This window comes from Cynocephalus volans, chromosome 16 (genome assembly GCF_027409185.1).
Source record: "Cynocephalus volans isolate mCynVol1 chromosome 16, mCynVol1.pri, whole genome shotgun sequence".
Lineage (NCBI taxonomy): Eukaryota > Metazoa > Chordata > Mammalia > Dermoptera > Cynocephalidae > Cynocephalus > Cynocephalus volans.
In genome coordinates this window covers 62,152,098-62,174,229 of record NC_084475.1, presented here as the reverse complement: position 1 = coordinate 62,174,229, position 22,132 = coordinate 62,152,098, and the positions used below count along the sequence as shown (strand labels likewise).

General features: G+C 39.2%; 1 protein-coding gene across 3 annotated transcripts in view; it reads right to left on the bottom strand.

The window, feature by feature from the left end:
* FOCAD (focadhesin) overlaps positions 1–22,132 on the bottom strand; it is a 338,731-nt gene that overhangs the window by 126,879 nt on the left and 189,720 nt on the right. For all 3 annotated transcript variants that reach the window (XM_063080862.1, XM_063080864.1, XM_063080865.1), the window contains one exon: positions 732–866. In XM_063080862.1, the coding sequence (XP_062936932.1) occupies positions 732–866 (135 nt within the window). The remainder of the gene's footprint in view (positions 1–731; positions 867–22,132) is intronic.

Below are 22,132 nucleotides of genomic sequence, written 5' to 3'. Positions count from 1 at the left end.
CTGTGCAGTATTTAGAATGGTTAGAGGTATCATCCTATAATCCTGTGTAATCACGTGATCTAAAACATGTAAGGAACTATTATTGAAATCTTATGGAATGGCAGTAAAGCACTAAATCAAATTAAAAGTTCACCAAGACTGCAAGTGAAAATCAATTGCTGCACTTTGAAGGAAAAGGAAAAAAGGTGAACAGGAAAAAAAGGCTAAATGTAATTTGCCAGCCTCAGACCCATTTCATTCAAAGAAGAAATAATGAAGAAAATGTTAAGCAGCAATATATGAATTTTAAAGCAAAGAATCTTCCACCAAGTGTTTCAACTCATTATAACGGTAAAAACCAAGAAACTCGTAAAATTGGAAAAGTCTGTCCTGTCTTTATTAGGGTCTTTGTAACTTATTCTTTAGAACATAAAACATTTTTAGAAAATAAAACAAAAAGATTTTAAACTGTTGGCTTTGTGATCTCTATTATGTTAAAAACACTTTTTTCTACATATTTATCTTTTAAAATCTTGACCATATTCTCATAATAAAAACTTGGTAAGCCACAGAATTGGTAAGAGTAGCTATCCTCCTATTCCTAAGGGTCCATAAAGATACCTAGATTTTCTCAGAACAAAAAATGCTAAAGGATTTTGTCAAACAAAAAATTAAATATTTATCCAAAAGTTACTATAACACATGGCTTTCCAATGTAGTAACAGGCAACTTGTTGAGCTCCAAATGCATACCTCATATTCAGCTGTATTGACTGTTAAGGAAGGAACCAGAGAAAACAGTTCACTCAGGGTCTTCAGAATGAGAGGTCTTGTGTCACAACTCAGCTTTGGAGACAGAGCATTCCAAGTGGAGCGAATGCAAACAACCTATGAAGCAAAAAAAAAAAAAAAAGTCAATATCTAACAGCACTCCAACTCACACAAAGCCATTAGTTAAGAGTACTATCTTTTATTATAAGAAAACTTCAGAGAAGAAAAGTTACATTCCTACAAGTTAAGATCTGATAAGTTACCACCCCTCAAAAGAAATCATTTAAACCAATATAAATGTTGAAGAAGATCCAGCCTGCCTCACACAATTGCTTTTTTACTACTTTGTTTTGGTTAACCAAGTAAATAACACACACACTCTCTCTCTCTTGCTCACTCTCTCTCTTTCACACACACACACACACACACACACACATCTGCATTCATGCGCAACTCCGGGTTAGCTATATACACCGTTAAAGAAGGACTTCCTGAAACAAAGAAGGGTAAGCTACTGCTAGCACATGTATAAAACCAGGTATCCAGAGTTCTTGTAGTTTTTCAGCCCTGCTGAAACTACATTGCCACTCAGAAAACTGTGGTGTTAACATATATATGTTAACCAAGCCTTCTCAAATCATCTTACAAGTTTTTAAAGGAGGTAGGAGAATAACTGTATTATTTAAAATAATTTAAGACATTTTAAAACTCACTTCAGACTTTTTAAGAGGCTGTTAAGTGATAAAATCTAAGGCCCAACAAAAACATGATGTCATTTTTAACTTGGCCCAATTTCCTTAAACCAAGTGTTCTTAGTTCATTTCGTTATCTGGTTTTATGGCCATTCAAATGTCCTACTAAGTTCAATTTCATCTAATAATGGATTATTTTTTTCACTGATTGATATTTTATTAAAATTTTAAAACAAGCAGGAAGAGTGCCAAAACAGATCAATTATATAGCATTTAATAAGGACTAATCTTTCTAAAATACTACAATCTCTTTTCTTAAGCTGTAATTAATACACATGATTTATCTCTATCTACAAACATAAATTATTTAGAAAAACTACAAGAGGTGGTAAGTGAAAAGATGTCAAAGATAAGTGAATAATGTATACTTAAGGATACAGATTAAGGAGCAGCCCAAAGGAAAAGACAGCAGAAAGAGTATCTCTCAGAACACATAGATTCAGTGCTTTTGCTCTTATTTTCTACTTTCCATGAAAGAGCAGAATAATAAATGATCTTTGATTTGGGATCCACTATGTGATTTGGATTCAACTAACCTTTATTAAGGGCAGGACTATAGGCCAGGCATGGCAGTAGGCACATTTACACAAAGAAGTAACGCTAATACTACAATTCTTCAGTATTTGAAATAAAAAATAAATCTATTCTTTAAAAGCTACCAATCAACACCAAGTATACACCCAGAGTGGTACACAGTACTAAGAAGAATACTAAAATATAAAACATAACCTAGCCTTTCAAAGAACTTACCACCTTATTGAAAAGGAAAAGAAACGTATGTCATTCTAAATTATTGGAAAACAAAAAGTACATTATTTGATTTTGAACCATTCTTAACAGAAAATAGTTTCAAGAAGAATCCAGGGAGGAAAGATATGTCAGTTAGTGGGATTCACCAGGGAGGATTAACAAAAGGTGACAAGTCTTGAAGAAGGGACTTGAAGAAGGAATGGACAAAAAACACACAGACACACGACGCGGAAATGGAAAGCATAATCAAATACAAAACAGCATGCTGTAAGCACAAAAAGCATGAGCACTGATGGCAAAAGCCTGGTGGATCACAGAGTACCTGGAATACCAAAGCAGCTTGGACCAGAATAAAAAAGAAAAGGCAGCCTCTAGAGATTTCTGAGTTGAACACAAAAACTCAAAAAGCTACTCTTGAAAGATTCATTTGGTAATCTCAGCCAAAGTCAGTCATCACCCTTCTCTGTCTCTAATTCCTATTTCTCACTAGTCCCTAACACATAAACAGTCTCCAAAGTTTTCCCAAAATGTTATGCTCAGTAAACTCACTAATTGCTCATGCTTTCTCCTCACTTTAAATACCTATCCAATTCCAATCTATATTGTTTCAAGACCTAGTTTAAATCTCACTTCCTCAGTTTTCTCTTAAAACTCAACCCCTCATTTTACCCTTTTCTTTCCTCTACCCTCTAACACTTAAAACTCTGTGCCACCCACTTTGGTATTTAATTATATACTGTCTGGTATTGCTCACTATTTTCATGTATGGAAATCATCTCCCCAACTAGATATTAAGTTCTTAAAAGACAATAACCATGTCTTACAATTCTTGTTCCCCTTTCACCTAGCATGGTAATAAGTGTATAACAGATTATAGGTACTTAAAGTACTGATGGCCCTGGAACATCGCGGGATGGGAAATCTGAGATGGAGAATAAAAGAATTAAAAGAACCTGGGGAATTTACTGTAAAGTGTGATGTTTGGGGCCTAGAGACCTAGGTGAATAGTAGCAACAAAAAAGAAAAGAAGACTGGAAGAAGGAGCACATTTGCAGAAGTTTGGGGATAGAGTGGATGAATAACAGAACTACTAGCTTTCTTACCTGTGTCATCTGTCAAACTATATTGGACTAATCTGGCCTTTACTGGCTTGTTCTGCCTTTCCTGATCATTACCATATGACTAGTCTGTTTTCAAAAAACAGATTGTCTTCTGGTTCCAGCAACATGATTGCCACACCTGCAATGATTGAGAAAATAGATATCTAGGGGCTCCTGGACCACTCTGGAAGTATACTCCTATAACACATACCCCAAATGACTCACAGAAAAACAAGTAGAAGGAAATACAAAAGTACTTAACATAATTAAAGACCTAAGACAAGGCATTTTATTACCAGTAAGAAAATATGACATGATATAAAAGAAAAGACAAATTTGAAAAAAAACAAATAGAATCTGTAGAAATAAAAAATATAGTTGTGGAAATTATTAACCCAATTAACAGGAAGTTACCCTAAATATAGCCCAAAGAGATAAGACTTACAAAATATAAGAAGTTCCAAGTCATGGATCATTAAATAAAGTGTTTTTTACTTATGGTTACTAAGAGTTCCAAAAAGAGTTTAGTTTTAGAATAGCCACTGTAGAAGTGGTTGATTCCAGGGTTGAGATAGGAAAAATATAAGTGTGGAAAAATCTTATTGTGCCAGAAAGTAAGGAAGTGTTCAAAAAAGAATGTGCCCTTGTTGAAAGAGCACAACAGCCAAACAGAAAGACTTCCCAATGGCCAAAACTTGAATAGTTTGAACAACAACAGAAAACAGTAATTAGATTATAATTCACAGCATAAAATAAATATCCATCAGCCCACAATAATATAAATAATTGAATAAATAAATAAATAAATGAGGGAGGAGTAGCTCTTCATTACAGAAGAATTCCAATTGATAAATGTAGAAGTAATGACTTCTGGTCAAGATGGCAGAATGTACGGTCCCCAGCGTCAGTCTCTCCCACAGATCAACTAATTTACAACTATAAAAAAGCAACTACAGATTCAAGGTTTCAGGCCGCCAAAAAAGAAGATTTCTGGGAGCACCCGAGCCGCCAAGGGACCGAGTGAGCAGCCTGAGTCGGTGACGGCCGAGGACGGGACGGCAACTGGGAGCTGCCGGCCCGGCCCAGCCCCGTGAGTGACCCCCAGCCCGGCCCTCCTCATGGGGCGGACACCCGCCCAGCTTCCGCCTGCCCCACCAGGCCAGTCACCGGCCCCGGGGCTGCCTCCATTTTATCGGGTGGTGGCGGCTCCAGTCCGGCCCGGCCAAGCCTGTCCTCCTCACCCGGCTCGGCTGCTCAGTGAGCCTTCCCACTTGCTTGTCCCGGCGCGGGGCATCCCGGGGCCTGCGGGCTGGCCTCCCCTTCCACTCCCTCAGCAGTTCTCTGGTGGAGCTGGTGGCGTGGGGCGTCCCCGGCCAGCGTCAGGACGGCAGGGAAGTGCGGCCGGGCTGACTGTCACTCCACTGCACCCTGAGCTCCGGCCCCGGTAAACTTCCTGTTACCAGTAGGCAGATACCATCTCTGCGGCCACCAGTTCGGAAAAACGCCTAACCGATTTCCAGTTAGGAATAGTGTGGTCGGAGCATTCCCGAGTTCGCTTGAACCTGCCGAAGAGCTGACTGTGGGCGGGCGCCGGAGTCAGTCCGCGCCGAGGGGATTCAAAGGTGAATCGTGTGCTACGAGCTCCTACCCCGAGGAACTCACGCTCTGGTGTGGGAGATAAGACAAGTACACAAACAACCGCGATACCAGGAGGAAGGTGATAAGTCCCAAGAAACATCTACACAGTGCTACAAAGGCACCCAGAGCGACCGGTCATCTGCGCCTAGCAGAAACCTGGAAGACTTCCTGGGCGAGGCGGTGCCGGGCAGGGTCTTGAAGGTCTGGCTGATAGATGAGGGTTGCAGAAGACACGTCCCAGCCCAGCCCAGTGCACACAGAGCGTAGAGACGTCTGGCTAGGGAGGCAGAGACTTGGCAGAAAACACACACCCTGCGGAGCCGACACTGCAAGATACAGCAGCCCTACCTAGTGCGCGCAGAGTCGGGAGTCATCTGGCTAGGGAGGCGGAGACTTGGCAGAAACCACATACCTTGTGGGGCCGCCACAGTGTGATCCTGCAGCCCGGGCCAGAGCGCACGGAACAGGGAGAAGTCCTTCATGGGCAGTGGAAGCTCAAAAGAGACCACACACCCTGTAGTAACACCCTGTGATCCAGCAGCCCAGCAAAGGCCAAGCTGACCAGAGAGATGGCTGCCCGGAGAGGTCCAAGACCCGAGGCAACCACAAACACAAGACAATAGAGGCCAACTGAGCAGTCACGGAGGTAGCCATACCAAATTGGCAAACACAGCAACACCTTAGTTAGTCAATAGGGTCAAACCTGTGGACTGTGAAACCCCCTGCCACAATGAATAAACATCAAAAAAAAGATACCAGAAATACGAAAAATCAAGAAAGTACACCACCAAAAGTTAATAAATCTCAAACTCTAGATCCTATAGAACAAGAAGCCCTTGAAATGACTGACAAGGAATTTCGAGTGATAATTCTAAGGAAACTGAATGAGATACAAGAAAACTCAGCTAGACATCATGATGAAACGAGGAAAAGTATACAGGACCTGAAAGAGGAAATGTACAAGGAAATCAATACCCTCAAAAAAAATGTAGCAGAACTTGACGAACTGAAGAAGTTATTCAGCGAAATAAAAAACACAACGGAGAGTTTAAACAGCAGGCTTGCGGAAGTTGAAGAGAGAACCTCTGAACTTGAAGATGGGCTGTTGGAAATAACACAAGCAGACAAGAAGAAAGAAAAAAGAATCAAAGACATTGAAGAAAATCTGAGAGAGATATCAGACAACCTTAAGCGCTCAAATATGCGAGTCATGGGTATTCCAGAAAGGGAGGAAAAAGGAGATTGCATTGAAAACATATTCAACAAAATAGTGGCAGAAAACTTCCCAGGTATAGGAAAAGTCACAGATCTTCAGATCCAGGAAGCTCAACGATCTCCAAACGTATTCAACCCAAAAAGGTCTACAAGACATTTTATAGTCAAATTGGCAAAACTCAAAGACAAAGAGAGAATCTTAAAAGCTGCAAGAGAGAAGTGTAAAATCACTTATAAGGGAGCCCATATCAGGCTAACATCAGACTTTCCATCACAAACCCTAAAAGCTAGAAAGGAATGGGATGATATTTTCAAAATACTAAAAGACAAAGATTGCCAGCCAAGAATACTCTACCCTGCAAGGCTATCCTTCTGAAATGAAGGGAAAATAGTATGTTTCTCAGACAAACAAAAACTGCAGGAGTACACCACTACACAGACCACCCATACGAGAAATTCTCAAGGGAGTACTGGGTTTGGTTCCTGAAAAATAACTACCACTGCCATAAAAAAACAAGAGAAATTAAAACCCACTAGTATAATAAAAATGGCATTCGTGAAGAGAAAACAAACAAACAAAAACGCTATCTACAACCTAAGGAACCAACAAACACAGAAACCAAACAACAAATCAGAAAGCAAGGAAAAAAAGACACCTAAGACAACCAAACAACCAATAAAATGCTAGGAATAAATCAACACCTTTCAATAACAACTCTTAATGTAAAAGGCTTAAATTCCCCAATCAAAAGACACAGACTGGCTGACTGGATTAAAAAAGAGGACCCAACTATACGCTGCCTACAAGAGACCCACCTCACCCATAAAGACTCACATAGACTAACAGTGAAAGGATGGATAAAGATCTACCATGCAAACAGAAAAGAAAAAAGAGCTGGAGTAGCAATTCTTATATCTGACAAAGTAGACTTTAAACTAAAAACAATAAAAAGAGACAATGAGGGACACTACACAATGATAAATGGACTGATGCATCAAGAAGACATAACAATCATAAATATGTATGCACCCAATGGTGGAGCAGCCAGATTTATAAAACAAACTCTATTAGACCTAAAGAAGGAAATAGACACTAATACCATAAGAGCAGGGGACCTGAACACCCCACTGTCAATATTAGACAGATAACCTAGGCAAAGAATCAGCAGAGAAACACAAGATCTAAACAATACTCTAGACCAATTGGACTTGGCAGATATCTACAGAACATTCCATCCAACAACCTCAGAATATTCATTCTTCTCATCAGCACATGGATAGATCACATAATAGGTGACAAATCAAGTCTCAACAAATTCAAAAAAATTGGAATTATCCAACGCATTTTTTCAGACCACAATGGATTAAAACTAGAAATCAATAACAAACGAAATTCTGGAAACTATACAAACACATGGAAATTAAACAGCATTCTACTTAATGGCATATGGGTCTGAGAAGAAATCAAGCAGGAAATCAAAAAATTTATTGAAACTATTGAAAATAATGATACATCATACCAAAACCTGTGGGATACTGCAAAAGCAGTATTAAGGGGGAAATTTATTGCATTAAATGCTCACCTCAGAAGAATGGAAAGATGGCAAGTGAACAACCTAACACTTCACCTTAAAGATCTAGAAAAACAAGAACAATCCAAACCTAAAGTTAGCAGACGGAAAGAAATCATTAAGATCAGAGCAGATCTTAATGAAATTGAAACCCAAGAAACAATACAAAAGATCAATGAATCAAAAAGTTGGTTTTTTGGAAAGATAAATAAAATTTACTAACCATTAGCATGGCTAACAAGAAAAAGAAGAGAGAAGATTCAAATAACAAAAATTAGAAATGAAAAAGGAAATATTACAACTGATGCATCTGAAATACAAGGAATCATTCAAGACTACTACAAACAACTATACGCCAACAAATTTGAAAATCTGGAGGAAATGGATAAATTTCTGGCCACACACAAGCTCCCAAAACTGAACCATGAAGAAGTAGAAAATTTGAACAGACCAATAACAATAAAGGAGACTGAAGCTGTTATCAGAAGGCTCCCAACAAAGAAAAGCCCAGGACCACATGGATTCACAGCAGAATTTTACCAAGCATTCAAAGAGGAATTGACACCGATTCTTTACAAACTATTCCAAAAGACTGAATCACACACAAATCTCCCAAACTCATTCTATGAAGCAAACATTATCCTGATACCAAAACCAGGTAAAGATATAACCAAAAAAGAAAACTACAGGCCGATATCCTTGATGAATATAGATGCAAAAATCCTCACTAAAACACTAGCAAACAGAATACAGCAACACACACATAAAATTATTCACCACGATCAAGTGGGATTCATCCCAGGGATGCAAGGTTGTTTCAACATACGCAAATTAATAAATGTGATACACCATATTAATAAACTCAAACACAAGGACCATATGATCATCTCTATAGATGCTGAAAAAGCATTTGATAAAATTCAACACTCATTCATGACAAAGACCCTCTATAAGTTAGGAATAGAGGGAAAGTATCTCAACATAATTAAAGCCATATATGACAAACCCACTGCCAATATCATCCTGAATGGGGAAAGCTGAAAGCTTTTCCTTTAAGAACAGGAACTAGACAAGGATGCCCACTCTCACGACTCCTATTCCACATAGTGTTGGAAGTACTAGCCAGAGCAATCAGAGAAGAGAAGGAAATAAAGGGCATCCAGATTGGAAAAGATGAAGTCAAACTGTCCCTGTTTGCAGATGACATGATCCTATATATCGAACAGCCAAAAACCTCTACAATAAAACTCTTGGAGTTGATAAATTATTTCAGCGCAGTAGGAGGATACAAAATCAACACACAAAAATCAGTAGCATTTCTATTCTCCAATAGTGAACATGCAGAAAGAGAAATCAAGAAAGCTTGTCCATTTACAATAGCCACCAAAACAATAAAATACTTAGGAATTGAGTTAACCAAGGAGGTGAAAAATCTCTATAATGAGAACTACAAACCACTGCTGAGAGAAATTAGAGAGGATACAAGAAGATGGAAAGATATCCCATGCTTTTGGATTGGAAAAATCAACATAGTGAAAATATCCATACTACCCAAAGTGATATACAAATTCAATGCAATCCCCATCAAAATTCCAATGACATTTTTCTCAGAAATGGAAAGAACTAATCAGACATTTATATGGAATAATAAAAGGCCACACATAGCCAAAGCGATGCCGAGCAAAAAACATAAAGCTGGAGGTATAACACTACCTGACTTTAAGCTATACTACAAAGCTATAATAACCAAAACAGTATGGTACTGGCATAAAAACAGACACACTGATCAATGGAATAGAATAGAGAATCCAGAAATCAACCCACACACTTACTGCCATCTGATCTTTGACAAAGGCATCAAGCCTATTCACTGGAGTAGGGACTGCCTCTTCAGCAAATGGTGCTGGGATAACTGGATATCCATATGCAGGAGAATGAAACTAGACCCATACTTCTCACCATATACTAAAATCAACTCAAAATGGATTAAGGATTTAAATATACACCCTAAAACAAAAAAACTTCTTAAAGAAAACATAGGAGAAACACTTCAGGAAATAGGACTGGGCACAGACTTCATGAATACGACCCCAAAAGCACGGGCAACCAAAGGAAAAATAAACAAATGGGATCATATCAAACTAAAAAGCTTCTGCACAGCAAAAGAAACAATTAACAGAGTTAAAAGACAACCAACAGAGTGGGAGAACATATTTGCAAAATATACATCTGACAAAGGATTAATATCCAGAATATATAAGGAACTCAAACAACTTTACAAGAAATAAACAAGCAACCCAATTAAAAAATGGGCAAAAGAGCTAGGTAGGCATTTCTCTAAGGAAGATATACAAATGGCCAACAGACATATGAAAAAATGCTCAACATCACTCAGCATCCGGGAAATGCAAACCAAAACCACACTGAGATACCACCTAACCCCAGTTAGGATGGCTAAAATCCAAAAGACTCTGAACGATAAATGCTGGCGAGGTTGCGGAGAAAAAGGAACTCTCATACATTGTTGGTGGGACTGCAAAATGATGCAGCCTCTATGGAAAATGGTATGGAGGTTCCTCAACCAATTGCACATAGATCTACCATATGACCCAGCTATCCCACTGCTGGGACTATACCCAGAGGAATGGAAATCATCAAGTCGAAGGTATACCTGTTCCCCAATGTTCATCGCAGCACTCTTTACAATAGCCAAGAGTTGGAACCAGCCCAAATGTCCATCATCGGATGAGTGGATACGGAAAATGTGGTATATCTACACAATGGAATACTACTCAGCTATAAAAACGAATGAAATACTGCCATTTGCAACAACATGGATGGACTTTGAGAGAATTATATTAAGTGAAACAAGTCAGACACAGAAAGAGAAATACCACATGTTCTCACTTATTGGTGGGAGCTAAAAATAAATAAATAAATTCACACACATACACACAAAAAAATACCGGGGCTGGGGGGGGAGAAGATATAACAACTACAATTCCTTGAAGTTGATACAACAAGCAAACAGAAAAGACATTGTTGGGTGGGAGGGAGGAGAGGGAGGAGGGAGGGAGGTTTCGGTAATGGGCCACAATAATCAACCACATTGTATATCAACAAAATAAAAATTTAAAGAATAATAAATAAATAAATAAATGTAGAAGTAATGAGAAAATTACCATTAAGCAAACATCACAGGAATAATTATTACAGGCAAGATGTGTTGATAGATGCTGTAGGGAAAGTAAATATAAACGGTCAGGGCTCCTCAGATGTTCATAATCTTGCCAAGCTTTTGATGTAAATACACATGTGCACCCACGTGCCCTGCGTTATGGACTTAAGTATAAAGGACGAGCAGCTATGATCCACAGGCCCCCCCCCCCCCCGCCCCAGGGATGCCCCCAGAGGAGCCACAGGGAGGCCACTACTGCTGCTGGAGCTGTTGCTGCTGCTAAGGACTGAGCTTGTGTCGTCTGCCAATGGCTCCGGGATCATTCCCAATTACCTAGCATGGACCTGCATGTGAGGGGTCTGGTGACCCAGCCTGGCATGTGAAGGGTTTGTGACCCAGTCTGTACAATGCGTTTGAAGGGTCTGAGCACAATGTGTTTGAAGGGTCTGAGCTCTAGCCCTGACAATACAAGTGGAAACTTAGTATAACTAAAATAATGAAACATTTTGGCTTTAGTTATGAATTGCTGTAATCCTACAATCGGCATAGTTGCCTAGCTTTACAGATGCCAAAATTAATGCACAAAAGGTGGAGAACATATAAGACAATTGCATACTCTCAAAGTATCTCCACTGAAGACATTTATAAAGTACAAAAGAAAAAATAGTAATTTTGCAGTGGATAAACCCAGCATACATCACCTTAACCAAGTGATCAACATCATGTATCCCCTGATATGATACATTGAGAAAGGCACATTACTTCTGTAATATTCTTTCCAAAAGTGCATAACCACAATCTAGTCATGAGAAAACGTCACACACACTCAAACTGAGGGCTATTTTACAAAATAACTGACCAGGACTCTTCAAAAGTATCAAGATCATGAAAGCTAAGGAGAAGAAGGAATCGACAAGATTGGAAGAGAGTTATGAAATATGACAACAAAATGTGAGATCCTAATTGGATCCTGAAACAGAAAACACATATTATTGAGAAAATTGGTGAAATCTGAATAAACTCCATAGTTTAGTTAACAGCTCTGCACCAATATTAATTTCTTAGTTTTGAAAACTGTACTACAGTTATGCAAGCAAGATGTTAGCATTAGAGGAAGAAGAGTGGAAAATATTCAAGAACTCTGTACTTTTTTCTTTTGTTTTAATAACAGCTTTTTTGATATAATTCATACACCATACAATTCCCCAAGTATACAATTCAATGGTTTTTAGTATACTCACAAAGTTGTACAACCATCACAATCAACTTAAGACATCTTCATCCCCCAACAAAAAAGCCCATAAACATTAGTCACTCCCCATTTCCCCCCATCCTCCCCAAACTTAAACCACCACAAATCTACTTTCCATCTTAATAAACTTGCCTTCTCTAAATCTTTCCTATAAATGGAATCATGCCATATGTGGTCTTTTGTATCTGGCTTCTTTCACTTAGCACACTGTTTTCAAGGTTCATCTATGTTATAGCATGTATCAGTACTTATTCCTTTTCATTGCTGAATAATATTCATATATATACATATATGCACACACACACCTTTCTGTATTATTTTTGAAACTTTCCTATAAGTTTAAAGTTATTTCAAAATAAAAGGTTAAAAAAAGGAATTGAAAAAAAGCACTAAAGAGATAATGGCTGAGAATTGCCAGAGTCAATAAAAGACATTAATTCTCTAATTTAAGCCTAAAATAAATAAAAAAGTAAGTTTACATCTAGATACATTATAATATGACTGCTAAACACTAAAGATAGAGAGCCAATCTCTAAAGTTATAAGGGAGAAAATACAGACTACCTGCAAAGAAATAATTTAGAATAATAAAAGGCTTTTCAAAATTAACAAGACCAAAAGACCATGCAATAAAATCTTAAAAGTGCTGAGGACACTGCCAGCCTACAATACTAAATCCGCCATCCAACAGTAGGGGCAAAACAAGCAGGCAGATAGATAGATAGATAGATAGATAGATAGATAGATAGACAGACAGACAGACAGACAGACAGACAGACAGACAGACAGACACATCGATCCTGAGGAATAATACCTAAAAATGATGCACATACAGCACATAAATATTTATGTACAAATAACTCAGAATGTCTTTCTTAGTTTGTTTATGAGACTTCGGAGAATTCATCCCCTTCTATGTGCTTATATTATGCATATCTTGTTGCTGGAGGAGAATAATATTTTTTCCATGTTATTCTTCCACAAGAATCTTAGCAACACTGAACAGAACAGATTAAGAACTTATCCAGTGAGATATACTGGGAAGAGCATATGATTGGAGTCAGAAACCCCACGCTCTCCCATTTGGTAGCTGTGTGACTATGGCAAAGTCATTAATCTCCCTCAATCTGTTTCCCCAGCTGCAAAATGGAAAAAATGCCAGTAACACTTGCTCTATGTATAGCACAAGGTTAACAGTAGAGGCCACATTGAGAGACGTGTATGCAAACAGGCTTTATACAGTGAAAAAGATGGTTATTGCTGTTATAACCACTGGAAAAAATAATAAATCCCAGAAAAATCAGAGCCTTTCCTTCTAATTCCTGTGCTGTAAATGACTTTGTTCCTTTGCAGAGGAACAGATAGCTATCTCCTAATTTTACTTTCAAAAGCTGTATCTAGAAATTCCTGAGAACAGCCTACTCTTCTACTCCAACAGAGGGAAAGTTTTATAAAAACCTTTAGGCTATGAAAACTGCCTTATTTGCCCTTTCATAAGGTGAAAGAAACTGCCTTTATAATTAAAGGACTCAAGTCATCATCATGCAGTGAAGTCCTCTTAAGCTAATTCAACACACACAATTCATAAAACGGATGGTTCTGGTACCAAAATACAATATAACAGGGAATAAGAGGAGGTTCAAAGAGACACAATCAATGGAGCAGAAACAATGGGAAAAATAACATTTTTTCTTATCCTAATAATAGGAGGTTAAGGGTTATAAGTATAATAAAATGACTAGCACAGGTTTATTTAAGCAATTTCACAGTCTTTAAATGTCTGAGGCTAGTTTATTATCAAGGAAGTGTTGTAGGGAAAAAATAGGGATAACTGTTGAATTGCCTTTTTTAAGCGCCTTATAATGTAAAGGATAGTAATTCTGATGATTTTCTATTATGGTTGCTCAACTTTTGTTCTGCTCATGACAAAGAGTTTAAAGCACATATCTAAATCCCAAACTACAGCTTAGTAAATCAAAAATATTTGTACTTGATGTGATAAAGCTACTGTCATATTAAGAGCACCCCCAATATCCCTATGCCATTTCCAAAAGAGGTACAACAGAGACTTTTAAAATTATTCTGTACTTTTGAAAAACTATTTGGCAGTTTGTTGTGTGTACTTTTAGTTCTAATATCTGAATAGAAGAGGCTTAGAATTGTATAAGTGACACAGTAAAAACAGAGAGTCACTTATCAAACAGATTGATCTAAATTGCAGAGCCACCTGAGGGACTCACTACTCAGTCGCCTGAGATGTTAGGCTTTTTTTTTATTCCCCAGAGTGAGAAGCTGCAGGTTTCCTGAGATACCTCCCTACAAGAAACAATATCTTCCAATGCAAACTCCATTGATTTCTCTGCAGGAACAGAAAGAATGACACAAAGAGCTCCCTACAGGGACATCACTTCTCAGTTTTGCTACATTCTGTCTGGATTAATTATTTATTTCTTGGTGGACATTCTTCTGGTATGAACTAGCAAATTCACAGTAAGAATGTGTGAAAAATATCCTTTGACAAGAAATGATTAGTGCTTTATTCCCCCCAAATAACAACAACAAAAAAGGCCAGCTCCTTCCCCTTTTCTGATGAATGGAGGTTAGACTCCAAGATAACAAAGGAAAACAATAGAAACTCAATCAACATAGCTTAAGACTCAAAAAGCCAAACTGCTGGAAAGTTGTTCAGCAGATACAAAATTAAAAGCAAAGCAAACTCGAGTATCTACTAGCAACAAGAATAAATATCATTCATCTAAATTTTAAAGAAGGCTAAAGAGACTAGTGTAAGTGTACTGTAGAAAGAGATTGAGAAATCATTTACTGCCATTTCATATTGAAAAATCAACATGCTATGTTATCAAAAACAATTGGTGAATTAAGCAGTCACTTCAGAGGCTCTAAGAACACATTAGAGAGCAATATTAAACTGCAAAGATGAACTACCTATTGAGTTTAGTCAACTTTACAATGATAAAATTCCATGAATACATTCCTAAGCAACCAATGTTGACAGTTACTGAAACTTAACCTGATAACATGTTTAATAAAATGATTCTTCTATCCCCTCCCCCTGCCCCAACTATGCTATGTATCCACAGATTTGGGGATAACAATAGTGAAGATCAGTTTTCCAAGTCTGAGTGGCTTATACAGATCTATCTACAACTCTCTAATAACAAGGAGGAAGCATGCCTATGGCCCTTTCCCATAGAAGTAAACAGGCTCCTTCTAAAGGAAATAAGAACTAAAGACAAAACATAATCTACAAGTTCAAGAGAAAAAAGAAAAACCCTTTTTAGCAGGCCTTCTTTAGGAATTACTTTGTTCTTCAGTGCTAGAAAGCCAGTGAATCACAATAAAAAATGATTACCGCCAAACAAGGTTTGTACAAGTATAAACAAGGTTTTTCCACCCACACAAATGCATCTAGCATAGTGCTTAGCATACAAAGGCACTTACCCAAAACAAAGTTATTGAATGAATGGTGCTAATTGGCCCACCTCCAACTAGTACAGGGCTGCGTACTTTGTCTGTCAAGGACCAAAGTTAATATTTTAGGCTTTGAGGGCCGCAGTCTCTGTCACAACTACTCAAGTCTACCACTATGCCACGAAAGCAGCCATAGATAATACATAAACGAATGATCATGGCTGTGTCCTGATAAAACTTTATTTAGAAAAATAGGTAGCAGGCTGGATTTGGTCAGCAGCCATAGTTTGCCAATTCCTGAACTAGACTATATGACTTGTTAACTAGATACAGCTTTGCACTTTGATTAAAATGCTTCTTTAACTTTAATATACATATGAAAGGATCTCATCATAATACAGGCTAATTCAGTAGGTCTAGAGCAGAGCCTGAGATTCTATATTCCTAACAAGCTCCCAGGTGACACAGAAGCTGCTAGTTAGAAACTATACTTTAAGGTTTAAGACATTAGACTTTATTAGTAAATTGATCTTAGAATTTCAAAACAGGTAGGAAAGTAGAAATGTGACAATAATAAGCCCTGGAATTTACTTGAATAGTTCCAATTATCAGGAATTCCGATGTGTTGCCCCCATAAGGCAGTCAAATTGACAATGAATTCCAAAGTTTAACCTTCCACTGAAAGAAGAATGAAAATAATGTGAGAGCATTTATCCTGATATTTGGTTTTAGAAACAGGAACATCATATTTTCTAAACCTCTTCTTTACACTTAAAGAAACTAGATAAAAACAAATTTTACTACACAAACACAAATAACACCAAAAACAAAGCCCCAAAAAACTCTTACATGGGTTTTTACATTATTTGAAGGTAGTAACTTCTGAAATTATTCATAAAGACCAAATATTTTTAATGAAAAGTTTTTCACTGGAGCCAGACAAGACAAAACCTGAGAAGTAAAACAACTTAAGGATATCTAATACTTTCATAGGATTAAGAATGATTATCTAGACTTCTGGTCAAGATGGCGGAATAGACGGTCCCTAGAGTCACTATCTCCCACAAATCAAGAAATTTACAACTATAAAACTGTAACATCAGCCAAGCTGGGGCCACTGGAGCTCAGGTGAAGAGGAGGAGAGACCTATGGAACTCATGAAGGCTGGATAAACCACGAAGAGAGAAAGAAAAAACTGCTCTCAGCGTTTTGGGCTGTGGCCGCTTTAATGCTGGAGCACATGGAGCAGGAGCCAGCAGAAGCCGCAGCTGTGCCCTTCAGATGGAATTACTTGGAGGCAGCAGGGGAGAAGAGGGCTTTGGTGGCCCCCTGGACAGCAAGACCACTAACAGGGTTCCCGTGGACCCACACAGGAGCAAGGAGCCAGAACAGCTGAAAAAGGGGAGCCACTCAGAGGCCGGTGAGTCATCACAAGGGACTGGTGCAATGCCTGTCCCATGGAAAGTGTTTGCAGCACAGGCGGTGGGGTAGACAGGCCCACCAGGGGAACACTAGGACACAGCAAGGACAGCTGATCAGCCCCCGAATCAGCACAGGACCACTCAGAGGAGAATGGTCAGGAATGCAGAATTGCATGGGGTGCAGTTTAATGAAAAAACTCAGGCCCAGATCAGAGATTCTACAGAACACAGATCCACCAGGTCTCTGGAGAGCTGGAAGTACCTATAAGGTGTGCCATTAAACCCTGAGCTGCACAAAAAAAACTTCCCTAGGGAAACAGCAACAAAGCAGCAATTTACCTCAACGACACAGCTCAAGTACTGGTTCCCACAGGAAGTTCCCCCATTTTACAAGCAAGCAAAGAACAAAACTTAGTTCCGGCCCAGGCACACCATGAATGCCTTGGGGTCTACCAGGGGACCTGGGGCATGGAGCCAGAGGCAGGACCCCTGCCCACAATCACTCACACCACCAGCACCTTGGGGCCCCACCCAGGAACCCAAAGATTGGAGCCAAGGACCAGACCCCACTCCCACATACAGGCATACCATGCCAGCACCTTGGAGCCTACCCAGGGACCCAAGGTATGGAGAAAGGGACCAGACCCCCCTCCCACAACCAGGCACACCATGCCAGCACCTCAGGGCCTGCCCAGGGACCTGGGGAATGGAGAAGGGGACCAGACCCTCCTCCTACAACCATGCTCACCATGCCAGCACCTCGGGGCCTGCCCAGGGACCCAGGATAAGGAGTTGGGACTGGACCCACCCTCCCACAACAAGGCATGCCAGGACAGCGCATCAGGGCCCACCCAGGGGCCCAAAGCATGGAGAAGGGAACCAAACTCCCCTCCCACAACCAGGCATCCCATGCCAGTGCCTCAGGGCCTTCCCTGGGACCCAGACCATGAAGAAGGGGATTGGACACCCCTCCCACAACAAGGCACACTGTGCCAGCTCCTCAGGGCCCACCCAAGGGCCCGAGGCATGGAGAAGGGGACCGAACCTTCCTCCCACAACCAGGCACACCATGCTACAGGGACCTGGGGCATGGAGAAGGGGACCAGACCCAACTCCCACAACCAGGCACCCCACGCCAGCTCCTCAGGGCCTGCCCGGGGACCCAGGGTGTGTTGCCGGGGACTGGACCCCCCCCCCCACAACCAGGCACACCATGCCAGCACCTGGGGGCCCATGCTGGGACCCAGGGTACGGAGAAGGGGAACGACCCCCCTCCCACAACCAGGCATACCTTTCCAGCACCTAAGGGCCTGCCCTGGGACCCGGGACATACAGAAGGGGACCAGATCCCCCTCCTACCACCAGGCACACTGCACTAGTGCCTTGGGGCCTGGCATGGAGAAGGGGACCAGACCCCCCTCCCACAACCAGGCACACCATGCCAGCTCAGCGGTGTGTGCCTAGGGACCCAGGGACGGAGCTGGGGACTGGACCCCCCTCCTACAACCAGGCACTCCATGCCAGCACCACGGAGCAGGCCCAAAACATCTCCTCCATGTGGGTGACCCACCACAGCCACCATGATAACCATGGCGGCTAGATGCTACAACCACCGTGCAGATGGTCCACCAGCTACTGGAGTGAGTTGACACAAGGAGAATCACCAGCAGAGATAAAGAAAGGAAGAGGATGGGTCTCCACAGAGCCCATTTCATAGTGACGGAAGAGACATCTGCTCTATGATAGTATTGGGAGACCTGATCACGCCTCTCAGCATTGGACAGATCATTTGGGCAGCAAATCAACAGAGTAACCATTATTCTTTCGGAGGGAGAGAAGAAATCTAGGGTGATTAGAGGGGGGAGGGGGAGGGGAAGGGGATGGGTGGGATTGGACAAGGGGCATAAAGAATAATTATAATTTGTAACAATATATATGCTAGTAATATTGATTTGATCAACATATCTCAATGTTGAACCCCAAAAATATGTATAATCAATTTTGATTCAATAAAAAATTCAAAATAAAATAAAATAGTTGTAGAAAGAAAACAAGGACATCCTGAAGGAAATGTCATCCATCTCCAAATGCCCTGTCCCCCAAATCTTTGGTGGTTTTTAAGTAAGCTCATGATCTACTTCTTAAACATAAAATAATTCTTGAGTTTGTTCAAAATGCTATTTTCATGTCACAAATAATTAAAATTTGGATAATGTTTTATAGCTTACAAAATTCTTTCATATAGAAACAAGTCATTTAACTATTTCATTTATGTGAGGAAGAAAAAACAAGATTATATTCCTGATTTACAGATTAGGAAACTGAGGATTCTATGGTTAAATGAATTGTCAAAAGTTACAAAGCTGGCCTGCAGCTATACAAAGACATAAGCCTACATTTTCTGCCTGTAAAAAACATACTGTTCTTTTTCACTATATCACTCTGTGTCCCTACATACAAAGATTCTTTCTCTGCATAACTTCCCTTTGAGCAATAGTAGTTAATACCAAACTATATTATTTGGCTCTCTGAACTGATGTGGGAAGGTCTTTTCTTTTTCTTCCCCCTCACATATCTACTATAATGTTCTAAACTATTGCTTCGGATTATTTCTAGAAGGAAGCAGAATATAAATTATAGTGAAACAAAAATACTGTAAGTTACATTCCAAATTGTTTTAGGTGGAACTTAAAGGGCATCTTTAATGCATTTTTCCCCCTGAAACTGGCCTTTTTCATGTTTTCCTAAAATCTAATTAAATTTCCCAAGGTGCTAATTAATACCTAACATCTACCTACTTAGTTTCCCTCTATAGATGGAACACTATATGGAAGCTTCTATGACTCAAATAATATCACACACACCAGTGATTCTTGGCAAGTGCTCTCAATTTGTAAATGGTATAACTAAAGAAGCCAATAAAAATCTCGTTATATTAAACAAAAAAATAAAAAATAAAAAAGAATGATTATCTATTTTTTCTACAGTTCAAGAGATGTAAACTGCTACATATCAGATACAAAGTTGGGCCCTTGAAGCGAAAAAAAAAGACGGTTAAAACACATCTTCTACCTTCAGGGAGTTCACCAGCAGATAGTACTGACTGATATATAAACATGCATTACAAAACCTTGTGTTAAGAGAAACTGCAGAAGTTACATGCAAGATATAGAGGGAAAAATCACCTGGTCAAAGAAAAGAAGAGGGATCAGAAGGGATTTCCTGGAGGAAATAATACTGAAGAGTAATTATGTACCAGACACCCTATTATACCTTTTTAATTTCCAATTATAACAATTTAAATTATACTAATTTAATCATATATGATAAAAGAAAGTAATGTTTGAAGCTATTTTAAGGCAGGAGTCTTTAAATATTTTTTGCTCATGCAATTCCTAAAAGAGTTTTGAAAAATATATATGTTAGCATGTAAAAAATCATAAGTTCAAAGGTGGCAAAAGACTTATTTTCTAACATATGGTAAATATTGCCATTTTAAAGTAAAATTGCTATAATGCAATTTTAATTTGTAATTAATTTTAATTTTTAAGTTTATACAGTTGGATAAATGCCATAGCAATTCTCTAACGTCATACACTGCATAAAGCATATATGAAAAATGTCTCCTTTAACAGTGAAAATTTTATATATTTTTTCCTCTTGAAGTTGTATGTCTATTCCAGTTCCTCCTTAGAATTTTATTCTAATATCTCATACTCTAGATCCTATAGAACAAGAAGCCCTTGAAATAACTGACAAGGAATTTCGAGTGATAATTCTAAGGAAACTGAATGAGATACAAGAAAACTCAGCTAGACATCATGATGAAATGAGGAAAAGTATACAGGATCTGAAAGAGGAAATATACAAGGAAATCAATGTCCTGAAAAAAAATGTAGCAGAACTTGCTGAATTGAAGAAATTATTCAGCGAAATAAAAAACACAACGGAGAGTTTAACCAGCAGGCTTGTCGAAGTTGAAGAGAGAACCTCTGAACTTGAAGATGGGCTGTTTGAAATAACACAAGCAGACAAAAAGAAAGAAAAAAGAATCAAGGACATGGAAGAAAATCTGAGAGAGATATCAGACAACCTCAAGCGCTCAAATATCCGAGTCATGGGTATTCCAGAAGGGGAGGAAAATGGAGATTCCATTGAAAACATATTCAACAAAATAGTGGCAGAAAACTTCCCAGGTATAGGAAAAATCACAAATCTTCAGATCCAGGAAGCTCAACGATCTCCAAACGTATTCAACCCAAAAAGGCCTTCTCCAAGACATGTCATAGTCAAATTGGCAAAACTCAGAGACAAAGAGAGAATCTTAAAAGCTGCAAGAGAGAAGCGTCAAATCACCTATAAGGGAGCCCCAATCAGGTTAACATCAGACTTCTCATCACAAACCCTAAAAGCTAGAAAGGAATGGGATGATATTTTCAAAATACTAAAAGACAAAGATTGCCAGCCAAGAATACTCTACCCTGCAAGGCTATCCTTCCGAAATGAGGGGCAAATAGTATATTTCTCAGACAAACAAAAACTGCGGGAGTTCACTACCACACGACCACCCTTACAAGAAATCCTCAAGGGAGTACTGGGTTTGGTTCCCGAAAAATAACTACCACTGCCATAAAAACCTAAGAAAAATCTAAACCCGCTAGTACAATAAAAATGGCATTCATGAAGAGAAAACAAGCTAACAAAAACACTATCTACAACCTAAGGAACCAACAAACAAAGAAACCAAACAGTAAATCAGAAAGCAAGGAACAAAAGACACCTAAGACAACCAAACAACCAATAAAATGCTAGGAATAAATCAACACCTTTCAATAACAACTCTTAATGTTAAAGGCTTAAATTCCCCAATTAAAAGACACAGACTGGCTGACTGGATCAAAAAGCAGGACCCAACTATATGCTGCCTACAGGAGACCCACCTCACCCATAAAGATTCACACAGACTAAGAGTGAAAGGATGGAAAAAGATTTACCTTGCAAACAGAAAAGAAAAACGAGCAGGAGTGGCTATTCTTATATCTGACAAAATAGACTTTAAACTAAAAACCATAAAA